Source organism: Amblyraja radiata, chromosome 24 (genome assembly GCF_010909765.2).
Source record: "Amblyraja radiata isolate CabotCenter1 chromosome 24, sAmbRad1.1.pri, whole genome shotgun sequence".
NCBI classification, from domain to species: Eukaryota; Metazoa; Chordata; class Chondrichthyes; order Rajiformes; family Rajidae; genus Amblyraja; species Amblyraja radiata.
The window spans coordinates 5,819,588-5,839,400 of record NC_045979.1 but is presented as its reverse complement, the minus strand read 5'-3'; the positions used below and the strand labels follow the sequence as shown (position 1 = coordinate 5,839,400).

Here is a 19,813-nt window from a genome sequence, read left to right as displayed (position 1 = left end):
ATGAATTTTAATAAGCTTGTACGGAAATATTTTTTATATATAAGCAGTGCATGTAAATACAAATGCTTGTATTGTTTAGAGATACAGACCCTTCGGCCCACCGTGTCCACACATCTTCACTACCCGACACCCACCAGGGACAATTTTTACATTTACCAGACCAATTAACCTATAAACCCGTACGTCTTGGGAGTGTGGGAGGAAACCGAAGATCGGGGAGAACGTACAAACTCCGTACAGACAGCACCCTTAGTCGGGATCGGACCCCGGGTCTCTGACGCTGCATTCGCTGTAAGGCAGCAACTACCCCTGTGCCACCGTGACGCATTGTTCCTTAAAAGTTGTGAGCATTAAAGTATGGGTTTTTTTTGTCCCTAGGTCCTGATTACAGAACATGGTGATTTGGGTAATGGAAGATTCCTAGACCCAAAGAACCAAGTCTCCTTCAAATTTGATCATGTGAGGAAAGAAAGCAGTGATATTCAACCCACGACAGGCGAGACTGCGATAGAACCGTGGCGGAGTGCCTGTGATAACGCACTGCGAGCCTACATTAAAAACCACTATCCCTGTGGCATCTGCACAGTTAAGTTTATGAATATAGAACGCAATTTGTGTGACTGAATATTTGGTGGAAACCACTTTTTGTTTCAAGCAGAGTTTACGACTGCGGGTTAATACTTCATAGCATTGATTATCTTTATGTGGGGCAAAACCTTGCTGTAGATTTCCTACTAATAGTCATTGACCTGCTGTATGTATGCATATGAAATTAAGAATGGGCATGACAACATCGAATCTCTCAATTGAAAAATTTACACTCTTTCAATATCAAAACATGTGAAGTTGAAACTAAGGAGAATAAGGATTAGACAATAGACAATAGACAATTGGTGCAGGAGCAGGCCATTTGGCCATTCGAGCCAGCACCGCCACTCAATGTGATCATGGCTGATCATCCCCAATAATTACCCCGTTCCTGCCTTCACCCCATATCCCCTGACTCCGCTAATTTTATGAGCCCTATCTAGCTCTCTCTTGAAAGCATCCAGAGAACCTGCCTCCACTGAGGCAGAGAATTCCACAGACGCACCACTCTCTGTGAAAAAAAGTGTTTCCTCGCCTCAGTTCTAAATGGCTTACTCCTTATTCTTAAACTGTTCTTATCCCTGGTTCTGGACTCCCCCAACATCGGGAACATGTTTCCTGCCTCTAGCGTGTCCAAGCCCTGAACAATCTTATGTTTCAATGAGATACCCTCTCATCCTTCTAAACTCCAGATTGTACAAGCCCAGCTGCTCCATTCTCTCAGCATATTACAGTCCCGCCATCCCGGGAATTAACCTTGTAAACCTACGCTGTACTCCCTCAATAGCAAGAATGTCCTTCCTCAAATTAGGGGACTGAAACTGCACACAATACTCCAGGTGTGGTCTCACTAGGGCTCTGTACAACTGCAGAGGGACCTCTTTGCTCCTATATTTGATTCCTCTTGTTATAAAGGCCAACATGCCATTTGCTTTCTTCACTGCCTGCTGTACCTGCATGCTTACTTTCATAGACTGATGTACAAGGACCCCCAGATCCCGTTGTACTTCCCCTTTTCCCAACTTGACGCCATTTAGATAGTAATCTGCCATCCTGTTTTTGCTACCAAAGTGGATAACCTCACATTTATCCACATTATACTTCATCTGCCCACTCCCCGAACCTGTCCAAGTCACCTTGCATTCTCATAGCATCCTCCTCACAGTTCACACTGCCACCCAGCTTTGTGTCATCTGCAAATTTGTTAATGTTACTTTGAATCCCTTCATCCAAATCATTGATGTATATTGTAAATAGCTGCGGTCCCAGCACCGAGCCTTGTGGTACCCCACTAGTCACTGCCTGCCATTCTGAAAGGGACCCATTAATCCTTACTCTTTGTTTCCTGTTTGCCAACCACTTCTCTATCCATGTCAGCACTCTATCCCCAATACCATATGCCCTAATTTTGCCCACTAATCTCCTATGTGGGACCTTATCAAATGCTTTCTGAAAGTCCAGGTACACTACATCCACTGGCTCTCCCTTGTCCATTTTCCTAGTTACATCTTCAAAAAATTCCAGAAGATTAGTCAAGCATGATTTCCCCTTCGTAAATCCATGCTGACTCAGACCGATCCTGTTACTGCTATCCAAATGTGCGGCTATCTCATCTTTTATAATTGACTCCAGCATCTTCCCCACCACCGATGTCAGGCTAACTGGTCTATAATTCCCCGTTTTCTCTCTCTCCCGCCTTTCTTAAAAAGTGGTATAACATTAGCTACCCTCCAATCCCCAGGAACTGATCCTGAGTCTATAGAACATTGGAAAATTATCACCAATGCATCCACGATTTCTAGAGTCACTTCCTTAAGTACCCTGGGATGCAGACCATCAGGCCCTGGGGATTTATCAGCCTTCAGTCCCATCAGTCTATCCAGCACCATTTCCTGCTTATTGTGGATTTCCTTCAGTTCCTCTGTCACCCCAGATCCTCTGGTCATTAAAACAAATATAAATGTGGGCAATGTTTGCAATTAAGTAGGATATCAATGGTTGCTTTCATCAGGCATTTCCATTGACAAGATGTTTAACAAGGATGACATTTATACTCTCATGGTAAAAATCACTAAATATATCACAGAAGCGAAGGCAGTCCACCCAACGTGCTGATTTTGGAAAAAGTCCTCACAGCTGTTTAGTTTAGGGATGGAAACAGGCCCTTCTGCACACTGAGTCCACACTGACCTACAATCATACTTGAGAGGAAAACTGGACATCTGGAGAACACCCACGTGCTCACAGGAAGAAGGTGCAAATGCCACAAAGACAGCACCTGAGGTCAGGATCGAACCTGGGTCTCTGGCGCTGTGAGGCAGAGCAGTCACCATTGTAATATAAGAAACACATCAGCCAATTTATGCATACAGACACTAATGTAATCCTAAAGATAAACACAAAGTGCTGGAGTATCTCAGTGCGTCAGGCATCTCTGGAGAGAAGGAATGGGTGACGTTTCGGGTTGTGACTTTCTCCAGACTGTTTGGATTAGGAGATAGAAAGCTAGGACAGAGAGAAGGGAGGCCTCTGTTCCAGCCCCCCCCCCCCCCTCCCCAACCACATACAATCAGTCTCAAGAAGGAACCTGACATGGACAAGTTGGGATTAATGGCATGTTTCCTTGCTGTATAACTCTGACTCCATGAAAGTGGCAGCCAATGCACACACAGTACACAGTGCACACACAGACACTAGAAACTGATTAAAAGATGATTGCTATTGCACAGAAGCTTGATGGTCTTTTTTCTGACTTGTTATTTTGTTTTGTAGATATATGGTAAGACAATTAATGGCCAGCAAACTATTATAGCTTGCATCGAAAATCATCAGTTTCAGCCAAATAATTTTTGGTAAGTTTTTTTTTTTAACTGTTAATAAATAAAGTTCCATGTCTAATGCCTATCTCTGAACTTCAGCCTCTGCGTTAAGTAACATGACAATTGAGCAAATGTTCCAATTCAGTATAGAGCATTCCTAATGATCCCTTTACCTTGTCTTGTTTTCTATGCACAAGTACAATGAGGCACAGGTACAAATGACAATTTTTTTATAGCAGCCTCTCACATAGACTATGGCAATGAACAAAAACGTGGATTTAAATTTTATTGGAACATTTGCTTCATTGACATGTTCCTTGAGGATACTTACTACAGAGCATCTGTAGAAGTTTGAGGGTGTCAAATCTTTTTAAACTAGAGGTTGTGGCATGCCTTCTTTGTGATTACACCTATGTGCTGGGCCCAGGTCAGGTCATGTGAGATGTTAAAGTTCAGGAATCTGAAGCTGCTAACCACTGTGATTGCTTCTGCAGAGAGAGGTCTCTTCTTGAATAATTGCTTTATGATTAGCTAGCCCTATCACTGATCCAGTATCAACAGAGGACACAACAGTACAGCACTAGAACAGACCCTTTAGTCCACAATGTTTGTGTCGAACATGATGCTCGCCGAGATTATCTCATCAGCCTGCACATGATCCATATCCCTCTTTTCCCTGCATTTCCATGTATCTATCTAAAGGTCTCTTAAACACCACCATCGTAGCAGTTTCCACCACCTCCTGGCAATGCAGCAGTGTTTATACATGGTCCCTCCATTTCAGGGCACCATAATGTTTGGGACACAACAATGTCATGTAAATGAAAGTAGTTATGTTTAGTATTCTGTTGCATATCCTTTGCATGTAATGACTGCTTGAACTCCTTTGTTCCTTTAGTAGTATGTTTGGGATTATTGTCTTGCTGTAGAATGAACCGCCGGTGTATGTATTTTGAGGCATTTGTTTGAACTTGAGCAGATAGGATGTATCTATACACTTCTGAATCCATTATGTTACTACCATCAGCAGTTGTATCATCAATGAAGATAAGTGAGCCAGTAGCTTCAGCAGCCATACATGCCAAGGCCATAACACCCCCACCACTGTGTTTTGTAGATGAGGTGGTATGCTTTGGATCTTGGGCAGTTCCTTCTCTCCTCCATACTTTGCTCTTGCCATCACTCTGATATAAGTTAATCTTCGCCTCATCTGCCCACAAGAGCTTTTTTTCCAGAACTGTGGTTGCTCTTTTAAGTACTTCCTGGCAAACTATAACCTGGTCATCCTATTTTTGCGGCTAACCAGTGGTTTGCATCTTGCACTGTAGCCTCTGTATTTCTGTTCTTGAAATCTTCCGCAGACAGTAGTCATTGACACATCAACACGTGACTCCTGAAGAGTGTCTCTGATCTGTCGGACAGGTGTTTGGGGATTTTTCTGTATTATTATAGAGAGAATTCTTCTGTCATCAGCTGTGGAAGTCTTCCTTGGCCTGACAGGCGCTTTGCGATTAGTAAGCTCACCAGTGCTCTTTCTTGCTCATGATGTTCCAAACAGTTGATTTTGGTAAGCCTAAGGTTTGGCCATGTCTCTTAACAGTTTTATTCGTGTTTCTCAGTCTCATAATGTCTTCTTTGACTTTCATTGGCACAACTTTGGTCCTCATGTTGATAAACAGCAATAAAAGTTTCCAAAGGTGATGGAATGACTGGAGGAAAGACTAGGTGCTGAGAGCTCTCTTATACCTGCATTAAGGAGGCATTCCTTAATGCAGGTATAAGAGCAATTACAAACACATGTGAAGCCATGTGTCCCAAACATTATGGTGCCCAGAAATGGGGGGACTATGTATAAACACAGCTGTAATTTCTACATGGTGAAACCAAAATGTATAAAAAATACCCTTTAATAAAATCTGACAATCTGCACGAACCACACATGATTCTTTTTCTATTAAAAATCTCAAATTGTGGAGTACAGAGGCAAATAAATAAATGATGGGTCTTTGTCCCAAACATTGTGGAGGCCACTGCAGGACTTGGATGGACAAGGTGCAGGCCAGTCAGTGCAAAAAAGTTATAGAACAACTATCAGGTTTCGGGTTTGCTTCAGAACATGAAAACCAGGAGTAAATGCGAATATATTACCCCCATCATCATGTGCTCTTATGCAGTTACTTGTTATGCAGCAGCTAAAATAATTCTTTCTGGAAATCCAAACACTTGGTTTTCCCTTATTCACTGTTTGTCACATCATAAAATAATAAAAAGCACATTTATCAAATTCCACTTTTCTTTTCTAAAATCATGTTGACTCTGCTTGATCGTCCTATAATTTCTAAATATGCTGTTATAATCTTTAGACTTTAGAGATACAGCGTAAAAACGGGCCCTTTGGCCCACTGTGTCTGTGCTGACCAGTGATCACCCCATACACTAGCACTATCCTACACACTAGGGATGATTTACAATTTACAGAAGCCAATTAACCTACAAACCTGTACATCTTTGGAGTGTGGGAGGAAACTGGAGCACCCGGTGAAAACCCTCGGGGTCAAAATTGGCAAGGGAGAACATACAAACTCTGTACAGACTGCACCCGTAGTCATGATCAAACCCGGGTCTCTGACGCTGTAAGACAAAATAACCTCAATAATATATTCTAGAAATTTCCTAACCACAGATGTTAGACCAGCTGGCCTATAGTTTCCTGTTCTCTGTCTTCCTTCTTTCCTGAATGGTGGTATTACCTTGAATCCAAACTTGTGTCCCAGCATAATCATTTGGACACCCGCCGATTGTGGCAAGGCCTGAATACTTCAACTGGCTGCAAAGCGAAGTCAAGCAGTATCATTGCATGTACGGTGAAAAGTTTTTTATTGCATGCTACCCAGTCAAAGAAAAGACTACATTGGTACATGTGACAGTAATAAACTGAACTAAACGTTGTGGTATTCTAATTCTTTGGGACCTATGCAAAATCCAGGAGCTGTTGGCAGATTGCAACCAATATATCTCGGCAACCACTTCCCTTCAGACCCGAGGATGCAGGTCATCAGATCCAATGGACATTAGCCTTTAGCCACATTAATTAATGTCACCTGTCCATTTTCACTATATGTTTGCCTGACCTGCTGAGTTCCTTCAGCACTTTGTGTTGTGCTCGAGATTCCAACATCTGCAGTTCCTTGTGTCTCAATAGTACTTGTTTAGATTGGTTTAAATTCCTCCTCATCGCACTTTGAATATCCATTATTATTGGGACGCTTTTAAGTTTGCTACCAAGAATGCCCACTGAAAATCTTTTTATTAGAATCTCTGCTATTTCTCTACTTCCCATGATTAATTTCCAAGTCTCACCTCCATGTGCCCTATTAGATACCAGTAGGCACTCATACTGTTTGTTTTTGTATTTTTAGCTAGTTTACTCCCATACTGTATTTTCTGCAGCTTTATAAACTTTATCTTATTGTGTTGATTTGGACTAAATAAGTGTTTGTTCCAAGTATATTGTTAGTTGCAAATTATGTCCTGTTTTTAAAACACTTTTTAAAGGAATGGACGTTGGAGATCAGAATGGAAATTCACTATTAACCCACCATCAGTTCAGCTCACTGGAGTTCTGAAGATTCAGGTCTGCCTCCTTTCTTGTATGATTGTACAAATTTCATTATACACAGAACAAACTATATTAAACCTGTCATGTCTTTCAAGGTTCATTATTATGAAGATGGCAATGTTCAGTTGATGAGCCACAAGGACATCCAAGAATCCTTGCAAATCTCAGTAAGTCTAAATTGATTTTAAATAGATACTGATCCTCAGAACAATGTAAAGAAGTTACTGGCTTTGATTGGGATTAAATAGGTTTCCTTTCATCGCCCAATCCTTTCATGGGATGTGGGCATTGCCGGAAAGAATAATATTTATTGACCATGTGTGCAGGAAGGAACTAGATGATGGTTTAAACCGAAGATGGACACAAAATGGTGGAGTAACTCACCGGGACTGGCAGCATCTCTGGAGAGAAGGAATGGGTGATGTTTCGGGTCAAGACTCTTCTTGAGACAAAGGAATCTAAAGAAGGGTCTTGATGCGAAACGTCACCCATTCCTTCTCTCCAGAGATGCTGCCTGTCCCACTGAGTTACTCCAGCATTTTATGTCTATCTAATGACCATCCCAAATTGTCATTGTGGGAAAAAGCATAACTGCTATCAGAACAATTCTGTTTAAGTTTCACCATGCAGTGCCATTTATGATTGAGAAGCCCTGTACTATGCAGTAACTAGTTGAACAGGTAGGTGCTGGGTTTGTGGACTAAGTTGTGGATGAAGACTCTGCACCGGTAATTGTGATTCTGGTGGATAAATGGGATCAGGATTTTGCATAATGAATCAGGAGTTGAAATAATGCTATTTCCCAAGTCGATGTGTGATGTCAGTACTGCAATGTAAGTTATGTGCGCAATCTAGTAGCTGTGTATTTATGTTTGATGCTAGGTTGTTCAAACTGAATTAATACTCCTGACTTTTTCTTTGTTCTTTCATCTTTAGAACGAGACCCAAACTGCAAAGGAATTTGTGAAACTGATTGAAGCGGCTGAGTGTGATTACCAGGTATGTAGCCCCCAGTGTATGTGGGTTGTTGAAAAACTTAAAAGCGTCCCAATAATAATTGATCCATTGTGAATGTGAAATGAGCCTGTTAATGAGGTCTCTGCTGCAAGTTCTGTCATAAATGCTTGGAGCTCAAGTGATACAATATCTGTTTAACTCACCTGGAGAATGATAAAGGCTGAAGGAGACTTTTCAGGAACATTGAGATAAATAGTGCGAGCAAGTTCAGGAAGCAACAGGTAGAATTTTACTTTAGAAATTAAGATGAGAAGATTCAATTGCAATGGATGTTGCCAAAATGTTAGTGTTGCTCTGAAGGACTCAATAAGTTTTTATTTTCTTTGCACCTTCCTCTGAAGTATTTTCATATTGAAGTTATTCCAGTGTGTTTTAATGGTTGTATTTTGTTTCAGACTGCAATCTGTGAAAATTACAATGCCATGTCTGACACCACCTTCAAAGCCTTACGCAGGAGCTTGCCAGTAACCCGCACGAAAGTCGACTGGAACAAGATCATGAGCTACAGGATTGGCCAAGAGATGCAGAATGCTTAAAACAAACATGTAAAAGAGGCTTAATGTCAATGTGCAGAAAAAACGCGCAAGGTGTGGTCTCATGAAATTTGAGGATTTCCAGTTAACCTCTCTTGCTCCTGCTCTGCCTCCACCCTCCTTTTCCTAACCTCAGAAACCTTGACCATGTTATTCAGTGGAACTAGACCGACAAGTTACAGCCAAATGGCTATATGTAAGATATCAGTCAGTTAATTTGTATGTCTTTCAGAAAGCAAAGAAATTGATCTGGGGCTGAATGAACAATCAATGTGGAAGTTCGGTGTTGCTTTTATGAAGTCTGTGGATATTTTGATGTGTTAGGTCAAGTTCTACTTATTTCTCCCCCTCTGGGTTTGTAGCTTGAAATGCAGCTGCTGTTTCGAAGTGCGGCTGGCAGAACAGTCAATATCTTGAAAACATATAATAGCTATGCTCAGCAACTGAGTAAGAATTAGGATTCATTTTGAAGTTAAAGGTTTTTGAAAGCGCCGCTGATAATTCTCAGAGCACTGCAGCTTTTTAATTTCAACTCAGACTTGCTCCGCACCCGCTTGTATTTCTTTACTCCCCTTTGTTTTTAACCTTTTGTGAGGCCACACCTCATTCTGTCACCAACAAGGCAGGATGGTGCAGTGTTCAAGCGCCTTTTTAAAAACAAAATTTCAGAAATCAGCCAAGGTGGCTCTGCTTAAAGGTACTGCTTGTCTGAAGAAAGCTTGAAGCAACAGCATTTGGTGTCATTCCTCTCTTCTGCTCTACTTCCTCATCTAATCGCTTAAAACAATCTCCATCATTTGTCTCTTTAATCATTATATTGTACATTCTTTTTTTAATCAATTGAAGGTTCCATGATGTAAACCGTGTCGTGTAAGACATTTAAAGTGAAATGTGCTTTTTCTGTATATTGGCTAACTGGAGTTGCATTCAGCAAGGAGCTGGAAATTCAGACTGGAACATTGCTCTGGTTAGACGGATTAGAGAGGCAGAGGAGTGGAAAATTGGACAATTCAACATTCTGATCTTCCTCTCACACTTGTTTTACCTCATTTTTTGATACACAATAACTTAAACCAATGCTGAAAATGCACCAGCAGAGAGGGATAATAGCTTGCTCGTTTAGGCAGGAATGGTTCAAATGCAGTAACTGAAGGAGCAAACCTTACTGACCAGTTGAAGGAGGAAACCAACAGGATGATAACGCAATCAAAGTATAGAGGCCAACTTCTTCAGTCCTTCAGACCACTTGCCTCAGTCCATTATAACACTTTAAAGCTTCATTTATAAGGTGCTGGTAGTGAAATGCAACATGCGATGAAGCAAGTTCTGCTGCATTCCTGAAAACTACTGATGAGGGAGAGAGAGAGACACACACACACCAGCAGTAAAGCACTGACTGGTATCAGGAAGTGGAGAGTTTGAGTGTTCAGGCTGGTGCAAAGTTAAGTTCCAGGTCTTCCATCCATTGGCCATTTGCGTTACATTTCTATCATCAGTATATGGATACCTGGATGGGAAGGAGAATACAAAATTGACACTTAAGGAAGGTTACTGCAACATAAACTAGTTATTTGGTGTTCATTTTAACTTGCGCAGGAACAAATGTAAAGCAATGTCAATGTGACAAGTGGCAGGCTAGTATTATCTGCACCAATATTTTTACAGAGTTTTATGCTGGTAAGATTTTTTTTTAATGAAAAAACTGTTATATAACTCCCTTTCTCTTAATCTCCAAAAAAGGCTTTGCTTTTTATCTTAAAATGGATTGTTTTGTACTGTATTTTGCTTTTATTAAATTTAAAATGCAATTTTTTAGTCGTACACTGCCAGTGGAATTTCAAAATCGACAGAGGCTATTTCGTAATCCAAATGGTGTAGCGGGCATCAGATAAAACAGTGGTGGTGAGCTTGAAGATTACTCAATAGATCTCCAAAATGAAATTGTAATCAGCAAAATCTCTGCTTGACGGGTAATTGCAGTCGCAAAAAAAAGTGGAGCGATTTTTTAAAAATTGATTTTGAATCAAGTAAAGTTACTTACATTCGTCATTTTCTCAAGCTGTTTTATTTCTTGCATCTCAAATGTGTCATGAGACAAAGGGTGATATGGAGAAGAATGCACGCTGCTTCAACATGTGATATACAATACAATACAATCAGTTTTATTCGTCACATTGCACATAAAGTACAAGTGAAATGAATTTGTCAGCAGCGGTACAATGATAAAGAACACACAATACACAATAAAAATTTAACAAACATCCACCACAGCATTCATCACTGTGGTGGAAGGCACAAAATTTGGCCAATCCTCCTCCATTTCCCCCCGTGGTCGGGACCAGAGTCCAGAGTCAAGAGTCAGTCCAGGATCGGCTCTTCCTCACCGGAGACCGCGGCTTTAGGTTGGTGTAGGCCGCAGGCCGGCGGTCGTAGATTTAAAGTCCCCGCCGCAGCCAGAAGCACCGCAGACCGCAGGGCCGGCGGTAGAAGCTCCCCTCTAGGGGTAATGTTAAGTCCACGCCGGGTCCGCGGTAGAAGTTGTATACTTGCATATGTATATTGTACATTGTATATGTAAACTTGCAATCTGAAGACTAACTGAGATGCAGTTGTTTATCTGGTCAGTTGTGAGGGAGCTTGTGTTAAATGGTGAGTGTTTTTTTAAATCATTCTGAACCACACAGACCAGAAGCTTCACCAAGTCTTGTGACTTTATCTAAATCATCATTGACAGTGATGAAAGGACACCAGACCTTCTCCCCAGTCCTAGTTAGGGAAGAAATGCATGAATTATTTCCTGAGAGGGAATGCATGGGTGAAATTAAATGACAACTGGATGATCCACACCTGCAATAGCTTCTGAAATTCGTGTTGAAAACAAAAATGGAGAAGATGACTTGCATCTCTCATACATCAGTAGTAACCATTGATGGTGAGGAAATATCCCAAAAATGTGAACGAGCCTGCAAAGAGCTAAGAAAAGCAATGTTTCTCTAACTCGGTCTCGGGGTCATGACGTTTTTTGAATCTCCCAATTTATTGAACTAGGTAGCCTAACTTTAGGGTCTTAGGCCATCTTCGGTCATGGCTGACCATGAGTGTCTCCAGGGTGCTATTCCCTATATGGAAAACGCCTGTGCGTGACTTTGTTTAACGTGGGGAGACTGGTGCACAGGCAGCCACCCCACGCTCCTGACACATCTGGGTCAGGATCCAATGGCATGAAGTCCAAGACGACCAGAGACACTTTTCTTCTGCACTCTTCATCAGCCTTCCCAGCCGTTGTGATGCTCCACTAAGGTCAGCCAACGTACTCCGCCTGTTCCACCGTTGAGATCTTGGTTGGATTGCTCATTGTCAGAGATCTCCCCCTCGACCGCATCGCCAAGGGTGGCCCTACCAGGAGCATAGCTCCAGACGGCATCGCTCTCAGGTCCACACAAGCTTCTCCACATGACAAGGTGACAATCCCCAGAGAAGCACCTCGTGGTAACCACAGATATAACTTATAATTTTTGTAGGTAGACTGGTACATTTGACCCCACTCTTCAGGAGTGCACATTGACTTTATTCAGCTGACAGGAACACATTTATATAATCGTTTAATGTAAACTACCCCTGCTTTCATTACGGGAACATTTAATTGATACTAAGTCACATCATGGACACACGGGGACTAACTTTGTCAAATTTTCTTTAGCGAGGCCTTGAAAGGGGAAGGGATTCCAGAGCTTTGAGCCTGCTTAACTGAATGGATACAATGAATACATGGGGATGTGCAAGAGCACATAATTGAAGGAAATTTGGAAAGGATTACAGAAATGGAAGGTGTTAAAGAGAATTCCTTTTCTGTAGCTCGGTTAGCAAGTTAGTTGAATGCTAACCTGTCTTTTCTCTCCAAATGTAGAGAAAAGAGAATCTGTAATCCTACTGAGTTATTTGTGGAATAATTCAATTTTGTTCAACAACAGAGTTCAGCTGCTTCAGTCAGCTGCTATGACAGTAACATTTTCAAAGTGATCTACTGCATGCATTTGACATTTAATGCAGGTTGCAGTATGATCTTTGGCTGACACTCTATTGATCTGGTTGTGGTATTGCTCCCAAAGAAGTTAAACTCGCCCCAACTTGCCCACACCGGCCAATGTCCCAGCTACACTAGTCTCATTTGCATGCGGTTGCTCCATATCCCTCCAAACCTGTCCTATCCATGTACCTGTCTAACTGTGTCTTAAACGATGGGATAGTCCCTGCCTCAACTACCTCCACTCTTTGTGTTAAAAAGTTACCCCTCGGATTCCTGTTAAATCTTTTCCCCTTCACCTTGAACCTATGTTCTCTGGTCCTCGATTCCCCTACTCTGGGCAAGAGATTCTGTGCATCTACCTGATCTATTCCTCTCGTGATTTTGTATACCTCTATAAGATCCCCCTCATCCTCCTGCGATCGATGGAATAGAGACCCAGCCTACTCAACCTCTCCCTATAGCTCACACCCTCTAGTCCTGGCAACATCCTCGTAAATCTTTTCTGAACCCTTTCAAGCTTGACAATATCTTTCCTATAACATGGTGCCCAGAACTGAACAAAATATTCTCACCAACGCAACATGACCTCCCAACTTCTATACTCAATACTCTGACTGATGAAGACCAAAATGCCAAAAGCTTATCTACCTGCGACTAGACCTACAAGGAACCGTGCACCTAGATCTCTCTGCTCTACAACACTACCCAGAGGCCTACCATTTACTATGTAGGTCCTGTCCTTGTTCGACATCCCAAAATGCAACACCTCACACTTCTCTGTATTAAATTCTATCAACTGTTCCTCTGCCCACCTGGCCAATCGATCCAGATCCTGCTGCAATCTTTCACAATCATCTTCACTATCCGTTTGTCGAATAATGCACATTGATGGCTAAAACCTTTGGGAGGTCAGCCCTGCAGCACCTGGGAAAAGTTTCAGCTTGAAGGGAGTCTGGTATGCCCTAATGATGTGATATGTTAACCCCGTTTCTCTTTCCACAGATACTGCATGACCTGCTGAGAGTTTCCAGCATTTCCTGGTTTTATTAATTTAGTTTGTCTATCAAGTAAATAGTCAAGAAAGTCCCACCAACCAACATTATATCTCTCATTTATAGCCACATCTCTTGATATTTGTGGAACTTTGTAAGGTTCAAACTGGCTGGTTCAACTCCTTGTACAGAGAAATGTTTTGGGCTTCCCTGTGCTGTGAAATACTCACTCTTTCAAAAAATAACTTGAGTACTTAATTTACAAATTCATCTCAATTGGAATAAAATATGATTATAATAGTGACTGCCTGCACAGTTCAAGGGCAAATATAGAAGGATTATAAATGCCTATATTGCCAGTGACATTCACTTCCCACGAACATATACATTTTAGAAAGTTCTTGTGCATGTGATCATGGTATTCATTTGCATGTGAACTTCAGACTTTGTTGGTAAAATGCTCAGTGAAAAGAACGTGTTTTGTGATTGTTGAATGTTTAACATTCATTGAGTTATGTGCATTATTAAGTAAATATTTATGGTTTGATACGTGTTGTCTGAGTAAGGCAGTTTGTACTAAATGTATGCGGCTGAAGCAGTGATGTGGCTAATTTTTCGGCTTGTATTTCAGACTTGCTGCATTTACATGTTTTGGCCAGTGTGTATTGCTCTTGCCAGCAGACCCACATCCCATGAATACGATCACTTATTCACAATGTATTATTTTATTCTTCCACCTAAATTTGACGCTTAATTGATGTATGAATTTAAATCTTGATCTTCCACAGTGTCTTCTAACTAATTTTCTATTTCTCCTTTTCTATAAATTCTTGTTTTTCTGGTTTGGTTAGGTTTACTAATCATGCCACATTGTCACAGCACACAAGTCCATATTTACTGCAATGCCTCAATCTTATCTGAACTGAATTGGTTTCTTTATCTGGTATTTTCAATTATCCTTTCTGTTCTGGCTGGTTTGCTCACTAACGTGTGTAGCATCTAACAGCTGCTTATATGTCAACAAAATGACATGCCACATGACTTTGCAGTGTAGCTGCTGCTGCTGCTGCTGGCGCCGACGATGGCTGCCACGTTGTACTGCTCCTTGTGCATCAAGGCAAATTCCTTGTATGTGAATACCTGGCCAATAAACTTATTTGTTCATTCATTCATGACGTACACGGCATTGAGCTTCATTTGCCAACTGATGTTTCTGTTGACCATATTGTTGCTGACTGCCGCTAAAGCCAATATAGAAACAAACTTTTGGTGTACTCATTAATGTTCCGGATATCACTGGAAGATTCTTGGGTTTTATCTTCAGCTTGCATTCCAACCCCTTTAGTCTGATAATATCTATAATGCATTTCTGATTATACTATCATGAAATAATTTATGGTTGTTGATCCTTCAGAGTTGCCAGAAGACTTTTAATCTTTTGAAAGGTGATTCACCAACTCACAATACGTATCTTATGATTATACTAATCATCATCTTCCCCAATTATACAGATAATGAAGCAGTGTCTTTGCGTTGGAAATGGCAAATGTAACTTCATTGTTTTTAAAAGGAGGAGAATACAAAAGCTAAAAGCTGGAGACACATGATTCCGTCCGTCCTACTCTTTCTCGTTTTCATTTCCTACTGCCAGGGTGATGCCTGACACCAGCGGGCCACACCACTTCCCCTGTCACTGATTGCATCCTCCACCCCCAAGCCTAAAACCATCCCACACTCCACTCACTCCTCTGAGCTCCCCTCCTCCCACCACCCTTGACTCTGCTGATCCCCTGTCTAGTCCCAGCTCTAACACCTGCTGTGTCTTCTCCATTTCCCCGGATCTTCTCCCCCTCTGCTGAGTCTCCAGCAGAGGCCAAACCTGGTACCCATATGCCTACACCTTAATGAGCTCTAGCCTGCCATGAGGTCGAGCCCATCCATCGCCTCCATGCCTTTATCGTCGGTGAGAACTCCTTGACATTACTGATGACCCTTTCTTCTGTCTCCAACATATATCTTGCTTTTGGGCAACCTCTTCTAGCCTTCTGTTTTTTCTCTTTCATTTCCAACTGCTTATGTGATGTTGACTGTCTTGACCTCCACTTCCCTCGCCTACTGCAAACCCACCCCTAGAACATACAGCCATCCACTCACTCCACGCCAATCCAAACCTCTCCTAGTGCATTTCATGCTCATGATGTGGCCTCCACATCAGTGAGACCAAGCATTGACCAGGCAACTGCTGTGCCAAACACTGGTGCTCAGTCCACCAGCATCAGCCTGAGCTCTTGGTTTCAAGCCATTTCAATTCCCCTTCTCATCCCCATACCAACATTACTGCCCTTTGCATCAATTGTCAAAGTGAAGCACACGCAAACTGGAAGAACATCTCACATTCCACTTGGGTAGCCGACAACCCAACGCCGTGAACGTTGATTTCTCCAATTTCATGTAGAACACTTGTCTCTTTTCAGATCTATCCAGGTTCTCACACAAACACCTTTCTTTATCCTCCCTGTCCCTTCAGTAACTCCACACCCCGTCACTTCAGTTCCTTTCTCCGCCTCCTGCTCATCACCCACCCCATTTCTTTGGGTCCCCTATTTCCCTTCCACCCTTACCTTTGTACCTCCCCCTCTCATCTACCTGCAATGACTTTTATTTTCCATTCCATCTCTCACCTTCCTTTCCTACTGGATTATCCCATCTGCAACCCAATGCATTCTCCACATCACTTCCAGCCTTTGTAACTATCTCCACCCTTCTCTCCCCCTGACATCTGCCAATCAACCCTCTGTACCTGGATAGACATAAAATACAGGAGTTACTCAGCGGGACAGGCAGCATCTCTGGAGAGAAGAAATGGGTGACGTTTCGAGTTGAGATCCTTGTTCAGACTACCTGGATCCACCTATTGCTCACCAGTTTATCCCCACCCCTTTCTACCATCTACAGTGCCCTCCATAATGTTTGGGACAAAGACCCATCATTTATTTATTTGCCTCTGTACTCCACAATTTGTGATGTTTAATTGGGGGGGGGGGGGGAAATCACGTGATTAAAGTGCAAATTGACAGATTTTAATAACGGCTATTTTTATACATTTTGGCTTCATCATGTAGAAATTACAGATGCATCAATCCATGGCAACATTAGTAGAAATTACCATGCACAGACACTGTGGAGGCATACAATGGTACAACACAGAAACTAGCCGTTTGTCTACAATATCCATGCAGAATATGATGCCGTTAAAAACAAAACTTGCCTGCACATGATCCACATTCCTCCATTCCCTGCATATCCACAATTCCCAACCTCACTCTGGTGAAAGTTTCCATCCTATTGTGGCATTGCAGTTATACTGAGGACAGTTGTTATGAACTACAGCTGAGGAACACTGATAGAGAAAACTCAGAACAAAGTTGGCAACTCATAACTGGGTATCCATAAGCTGCTGTGAATCAACAGCAGAGGCAGAAATCTACACACCCCCCACAATTTCTAACATGGCCCGGGCACATTCCCTGATTTTACCATCAATATTAAGCCGGGCGATCAACCATGATTTAAAGACGAGTTCATAACTTGCTGGGAGTAGCACCATGCAAAACTAACAATGAAGTGTTACCAACCTGGCAAAGCTGCAATACAGGCAAACAGAAAGCAGCATGCAATAGGCAGCGTTTAGCAATCTCACAACCAATGGATCAAAGGAGATACAAGAGACATGGAATCAGGAGCAACAAACAATCTGCTGTAGATCCCACCGGGTCCTTTGATAGATTGTCTGTTGATCTGATCAAAGGCCTGTAGTCCTGCCATATCTAATAGTTGATAGTGGTGGACAAATAAAGAACTGACAGGAGGGCATGCAGTTTAAACCGAAGATAGACACAAAAAGCTGGAGTAACTCAGGGGGTCAGACAGCATTTCTGGAGAAAAGGATTAGGTGATCTTTCAGGTCGAGACCCTTCAAACTGAGAGCCTCAAGTAACCATGCATTCTCTATTGCCCCACTTCCCAAGTCATACCAGCTTAAAAGTCATGCGAGTCATGCCTGTTCTCGTTCTCACCTAGGCCACAGCTAACAATGTTGTAGGAAGGAACTGCAGATGCTGGTTTAAACTGAAGGTAGACACAAAATGCTGGAGTAACTCAGCAGGTCAGACAGCATCTCTGGAGAAAAGGAATAGGTGATGTTTCGGGTCGAGACTTCAGTCTGAAGAAAGGTCTTGACCCGAAATGTCACCTATTACTTTTCTCCAGAGGTGCTGTCTGACCCACTGAGTTACTCCAGCCTTTTGTATCTATCCAGGATTTAATTGCGCTGTTTTCAATATGATGCATTCAACAAAACCCACAAACATCAGAAACCCCTCAAAAATCTATGTGATCTTTCTGCCTGATGTTTCCTGTAAAGGATAGAGATGGATTCTACTCTCCCAGAATAGAAAGCAACTCCTAAACCCTGATACTTGGAAAATTTCTGAGGCTTAGAAATTGACGGTCACTGTTAACCTCACCACCTTCAGAAACATGGTCTAACCCAGTGGTTCCCAACCTTTTTTTGGCCATGCCCCACCTAATCACCTCTAAAATCCTGATGGGCCCCCCCCCCCCCCCCCCCCCATGTGGTGATATATAATTCTTATCATTTAAAAAGTGAACTCCGTTTCAGCTGAAGAAGCTTAAAACGCCAATACCTTGGTTTAAACAAGCTTCAAAAGAACATGGCATCCATGAAAAAGAAAAATGAAATAAACAAAAGACAGTTAAAGTTCTGAGCAAGAAATTACTAAAAAATTGTGGCCACACCACCAGGGGGCGCCGGGGCGATGGCTGCCCTGCCGGCAGTCTGTTCGTCTTTTCACTCTTTTTGTTATTTCTTAGTTTGTTAAAAGTTTTTGTTTTATTGTTCTTCGGTTTGCTTTATGTGGGGGGAAAGGGGGAGGGGATCGGGGGAAACTTTTTTTCAGGTTCTTACCTTCCCGGTGATGTGATTGATTTTCGGATCACATTCTCCAGGCTCTGCAGCCTACCATCAACAGAGCTGGAAGCCTCCTCGGACTGTCGTGAGCCCCACCGCGGGGCGTGGACTTAACATCGGAGCTGATCCGTTGCCTGGGATGGCTCCCACCGCGAAACCAACACCAAGCACTTGCAGTCTCGGGTGAGGCCGAGTCGGGAGCTCCAACGTCGTGGAAGGTTCGACCAGTCCCGACGTGAGGTTTGATCGTCCAGCGCGGGGGCGCTGACATCCCCTTGATGCGGGAGCTTGATCGCCTCGACACGGATGGCCCGAACGCCGCAGGCTATGGGAGTTAAGATCATCCCGTCAATGGGGGCTCGAGGCCCACGACCACGGGAGAACTAAGGGAAGGACTTGTACTTTATTTTGCCTTCCATCACAGTGAGGAATGTGTTGGAGTCACTGTGGTGGGCGTTCATGTTAAAATGTGTTCTTGAGTGATCTGTTACTTTTAATTGTATGTCTGACCTGGCCAATGAAATTCCTCATATGATGCAAAACATTCTTGGAGAATAAAGTGTGATTCTGATTCTGATCTCATGATGTATCTCTGTCAACACTTCTTTAGAGGAGCATTTTCACCTCAAACATTTCTTCCCACTGAGACGCACCAAGGAAAACTGAGTTTAGAGCACCTTTCGTTGAGAAGTTGTGGAGGAAGGAACTGCAGATGCTGGTTTACACCTAAGATAGATGCAAAATGCTGGAGTAACTCAGCCGGACATGCAGCATCTCTGGAGAGAAGGAATGGGTGACTTTCGGGATGAGACACTTCTTCAGACTCGACGTTTCGGGTCGAGACCTGACTTCAGTGAAGAAGGGTCTCGACCAGAACCATCACCCATTCCTTCTCTCCTGAGATGCTGCCTGTTCCATTGAGTTACTCCAGCATTTTGTTTCTGGTTATGTAGATAGGAATACAGATTGAAAATGCAATAGACATTCAACAGGTAGTCAACATGTGTGGCAAGAGAAACAGTTAATGCTTCAGGTTCAAGATCTTTCGGTTTCTGATTTTATTTCAGATTTCTGGGATTTGTAGTTTTTCCATTTTCACTAACTGTTAAATTCCTTGCCACCTCACTTCCAGGGATACCAACTTTGAAGAAGTTCTCGAAAAAAGATTTTTCCAGTTTAAAGATATCCTTCATATACTGTAGCTGGGCCTCCAGAACTATACACAGGA

General features: G+C 42.4%; 1 protein-coding gene across 1 annotated transcript in view; it reads left to right on the top strand.

Moving 5' to 3' along the window:
- LOC116986718 (F-actin-capping protein subunit alpha-1-like) overlaps window positions 1-10,623 on the top strand; it is a 29,315-nt gene extending 18,692 nt beyond the window's left edge. The window contains exons 4-9 of the mRNA XM_033042315.1: window positions 379-585; window positions 3,361-3,440; window positions 6,963-7,041; window positions 7,122-7,193; window positions 7,963-8,025; window positions 8,439-10,623. Of these exons, the coding sequence (XP_032898206.1) occupies window positions 379-585; window positions 3,361-3,440; window positions 6,963-7,041; window positions 7,122-7,193; window positions 7,963-8,025; window positions 8,439-8,579 (642 nt within the window). The 3' untranslated portion in view covers window positions 8,580-10,623. The remainder of the gene's footprint in view (window positions 1-378; window positions 586-3,360; window positions 3,441-6,962; window positions 7,042-7,121; window positions 7,194-7,962; window positions 8,026-8,438) is intronic.
- Window positions 10,624-19,813: the final 9,190 nt, after the last annotated feature.